We start from the raw sequence: 4634 nt of genomic DNA on the forward strand, positions 1-4634 counted from the left end.
TTTTACTTTGACACTACGGAAAACCCAAAAACACTCCACTCTTCGGCTCATTTCACTCCGCTAGAAAATTATAAAACGTCAACGCTGCCCTTGAGGTACCATCTTTCCTATAAAAAAAATATATGTAATCGAACAGGGTTCACGTGGTCCCGGTTACATACATAAAAGAAAAGTATATTTCGAAGAATTGATAAACTTCCTCCTTTTTGAAGTCAGTTAATAAGTTTTAAATTCATCTGTGCATATTAAAATTTGTATCTAATGTACATTTATTATTTTAATAATTAAAACATTAACTTTAATCACATCTAAATACGTTTATCTAAACTTAATTTTTGTTTTAAAACACGAGAAAATTGAACTAATGTAGTATTTTACTACGTTAAATATTGAAATAAACTGAATGAAACAGCTCTAATTATCGAAAACTAGTAATATTTATGTTTGTTCGCGATTCTTTTCTCGATGGGTAAATCGAAACAACCAAATTGTTTTCTACCGATTGATTTTCGATTTTGGAGATTCGTTTGAAAATGTGGATCCTACATTCCGAGGATATTCCTTTCCTTTGGAGCATTAAACGTTTTGGCTCAGCAAATTAAATATCACTTATCCGCAAAAATTTTTAGCAAAACAATTCCATATCTTCTTGTCTGTTTTTAGCAAGCCAATATTTATCAACACCACAGAAATGATCCAATCGATGCGACACAAGTGGCACCAAATTGTCCACAGTTCCCCGACCTGAAGAAAATAACTGCCGCGGAATCGCGCCGTGAAAATGTTGACGATTGCCTTTCGCTAAATATTCATGTGCCGTCATTTATACTTCAACCACAGCAGAGAACTCGCCTCTTGCCAGTGATGGTTTTCATTCACGGCGAAATGTTGTTTGATGGCAGCGCTGAGGAAGCTCAACCAGACTACTTCTTGGAACAAGATGTGGTTTTAGTATCAATAAACTATCGACTGGCGCCTTTTGGTTTCCTTACCACATTGACGAAAGAAATGCCGGGAAATGTAGCACTGGCCGACATACATTTGGCACTGGAATGGATTCAGCAATACATACGACATTTTGGTGGAGACCCGCTGCAAGTTACTTTATTTGGTCAAGCCGGGGGCGCAACTTTGGTGCATGCTCTAAGCTTTAGTAACAAGGTAATTGAATGCATGTGATTACTATTCAATAATATATATATATATATATACATATATCTACATATATTCATACATATTCGTACATCCAGCACAGTAATTACCTATTTACTGACATAAATATGTGTATTTATTTCTTTTGCAGACACAAGGTCTTTTTCACAAACTCATCCTCCAGTCAGGTACCGCCTTAAATCCATTATTTTTGGAACAAGATGCACTCTCCACAGTGCGCAGCTTTGCACGATTAGCTCGCTGCCCTCGCGTCAGTGCGCCAGAAGTTCAAAATCTTCATATCTGCTTTGAAAGACTAAGTACTACGGAAATCTTGGAAACTATGAGACGACATTATGTATGTATTTTTACTCAGGCTGGGTGCGAGTCATCTCATTTATATTTTAATGTCCAAATTGAAACTCTACTCGATTTTCAGAGACTGATATTTCGCTAACTGGACCTCTGAATTAAGATTCTTAACTTTTTTGAGTATGCAATTTTAAATCCCATTAAATTATAATATAATAAAGTGCAAGGTTGAAGTTGCTAATGACCAAGTTAAATAAAAGGTTGTAAAAATCGCGTTGATTTTTGTGGGAATTTTTTCAGCATACATATTTTCTTCCATTCAAAGTACAAGAATTTTTTTTTAATCGAAAATGTTCGGAATGCAGTCATCAACGCGATTTTTTGGGAACTTTATACTTGCACTTTATTATACATACAAGAATTTAATAAGCCATAAAACTGCATAACTACTCAAAAATTTCTGAAAAATTTGATTAAATGGTTGAAAATTTAGATGCAACTTTGGATGATTTTTGATAATATTTGCACAAAGTTTGAAATGTGAATTTATATGGTGTTTGTTGTATAATGAGCTAAACTTTTATGAACAAATAATAAACATTAAATGAACTAAAGCAAAATAGCCAAAAGTGATCAAAAGGTTACTAGCTTAATGTACATATGTACATATCGTCGTTTAAAGTACAAAACTGCTTATCAACAAAATGCAAAACCGCGTATCAAGACAATGTAAATGTCAAATGTGTATGTGAGATTATATAAATCATTTTCTAGAGAGTAAAAATACTCATATTTCAAAATGGTTCTCTTTTTTGTAAAGCAATCGCATTTCTGGCTAGTATATTTCAGGATGAATGAATAAGATTGAGCCAAGAGCTTGTGTGAGCAAACCTAATTTTTGGCAGCAAATATCAGTTACGAGGTTTTGCAGAATGATGATACGCGGTTTTGTACTTTAAATGACGATATGTATTTCCTCAATTAAGGCTATAACTGAATCGCACTCGCACACAATCTTAACTATATGTACATATATAAATTATAAATTTAAAATTAATATTTTTTTTATGAAAGGAGGAGAATGAGAATCGTGGGTTACATTTTATGGGAGGTTTCAAACTAACAGTTGGAGACAGTCTTGGATATCTTCCCGTTCATCCCGCCGCATTAGTATCCAATCGCACAGTTCCAATGATAATTGGAGTTGCTAAAGATGCTGGATCTTTCATTTTGACCAGTAATCAAACGCTACACAAACCTTAAATTACACCAACATCATGACTTCTTCCTTTCGTTTCTTTTTAGGTTTCTATTCTGAATTAGCACGTATACGTTCGAATAACATATCCGACTATATAAATGTTGTGTTGCGGCATACTGCGCAGCCTCTACATTACTTAACCTGGAAGAATTTAGCGCTTCGGGAAATTTTCAATGAAGAAGACATACGTAGTCCCAGTATACCTGTTTTGATCCAAGGACTATTAGAGGTAAAAATAAATTAAATATGTGGTGCTCACAGAGTTCGCTAAGTGTTTGGTTGAGCTTCTCCTCCAATTTGTGATGTGCGCACGGTTGCCAAACGTCTCGTTTTCGACGGGACTGCCCCGGATTTAAGAGCTATGTCCCGGTCCCGGTACAATACCTGCCGGGACGCAAAATGTCCCGGTTTTCGGCAAGAAATAAACTTAGACATCTGGTTGTTAAAAATTTAGAGCTCTTTAAATACACTGCGTATAGTGTCGATTCGTAAATAGAATATGTAAAATGTAAATATTTAATAATAATAATAATAGATTGGCGCTTACACATATGTAAGTGCTTGGCTGAGCTTCTCCTCCAAATTGTGGCGTGCGCCTTGATGTTGTCACACAAAGGGGAGGGACCTACAGTTTTACGCCGAATCCGAACGGCGATTGTATTTTTATGAGAAGCTGTCTTTCATGGCAGAAATACACTCGGAGGTTGGGCGTTGCCTGCCGAGGGGCGACCGCTGTTATGAAAAAACCTTTTTTCTATATTTTTGCGATGTTGCTTTGACCAGGGATTGAACCCAGGCCCTGCGGAGTGTAAGCGCGTACTGATTACCACTAAACCACAGCGGCTGCCATCTATCTATACTAGTACTCATATAGAATACTCTAAAAAGTATCGATGCCAGTACTCATATTTGCAAAAAAGTATCCATAGGACTCGTACTTCCAAGTATTCTCAAAGAGAACGCAAAAAGTAAACAAAAATCAGATTGCTGTGCTTTTTTCACCTCTTCTATTTGTAAATTGAATAGTCACTGCTCTTAATAGGTTTATTTTGATCTAAAGGAGTTTTTGGAATAAACTTCCGATAAATTAGTTTTACATGTGTAAATTAAATGTTTATAGCAAAAAGCTTATTTCCAAGTTTTTAAAAGCAAATATTTTATAATTGTTTGACGCGTACATGTATTTATAAATAACTTTACTATGAAAATGAAATGCAAATGTAGAAGACGAGAAGCAAATGTGGTGAAGCCCATTCATATTGGAAAGAGTGGGCTGGATTTCACAACGAAGGTAGAATCCATGGGTTAACGACGGCTGCCTTATGTTGGAGAGTGGCCCAGTTGTCGAGTCGGAAGACCATCCTCTTCCACCATTCATTATCAAAGGGGAGGCAAGATATTCGCTTTTCAATTATTTAAAAATTTTCACCCGACGCCAATTTTGAAATGACCGATACATTTTCTTCTAGGTTGTGTAAAAATTTTATAACTGTGTCAATTACCAGTAGCTCACTAGAACGTAATATGTATTAATTATTAGTATGGGAGTACACATATCGTCGTCCGTATGCCATAAACATGAATGTGTAAAAATGAAAATTTGGGAAATCAAATTTGAAAGTTTTTTTGCAAGACTTAGCTCTACAATTATGCAATTGAAATTGTAAAATATTTACTTTCCGTGTACGCAAGGTATTCTGGGTTTTGGTATAACATAGAAAATCCAAAGATTAACCAAGTCAACCCAGTAACTCAAAACTGATAAATTTGCACATTCATGCTTCTAGCATGAGGGTGACTATATGTGAATTAAAAACTTTAAAGGCATGTTTCTCGGGTTTTCGGTTTTTTGAGTTATGACAGTGTGGGTTAAGTTTTTAATTTAAATTAACCTAACTTTATTTATTAA

The 4634-nt window shown here is 35.2% G+C and overlaps 1 protein-coding gene across 1 annotated transcript; it reads left to right on the top strand.

The window, feature by feature from the left end:
- Positions 1-663: 663 nt before the first annotated feature.
- Positions 664-2954, top strand: LOC118738732 (glutactin; the record flags this gene model as incomplete). The annotated part of the gene is given in 4 exon segments (XM_036469664.1): positions 664-1161; positions 1304-1510; positions 2539-2701; positions 2770-2954. Coding segments are annotated over 4 exon segments (1053 nt in total), but the record flags the coding sequence as incomplete, so codon positions are not given.
- Between the last annotated feature and the right edge of the window lie 1680 nt (positions 2955-4634).

Source organism: Rhagoletis pomonella, unplaced genomic scaffold (assembly GCF_013731165.1).
Source record: "Rhagoletis pomonella isolate Grant_MI unplaced genomic scaffold, Rhpom_1.0 Rhpom_scaffold_00005, whole genome shotgun sequence".
In the NCBI taxonomy this organism is placed as follows: Eukaryota; Metazoa; Arthropoda; class Insecta; order Diptera; family Tephritidae; genus Rhagoletis; species Rhagoletis pomonella.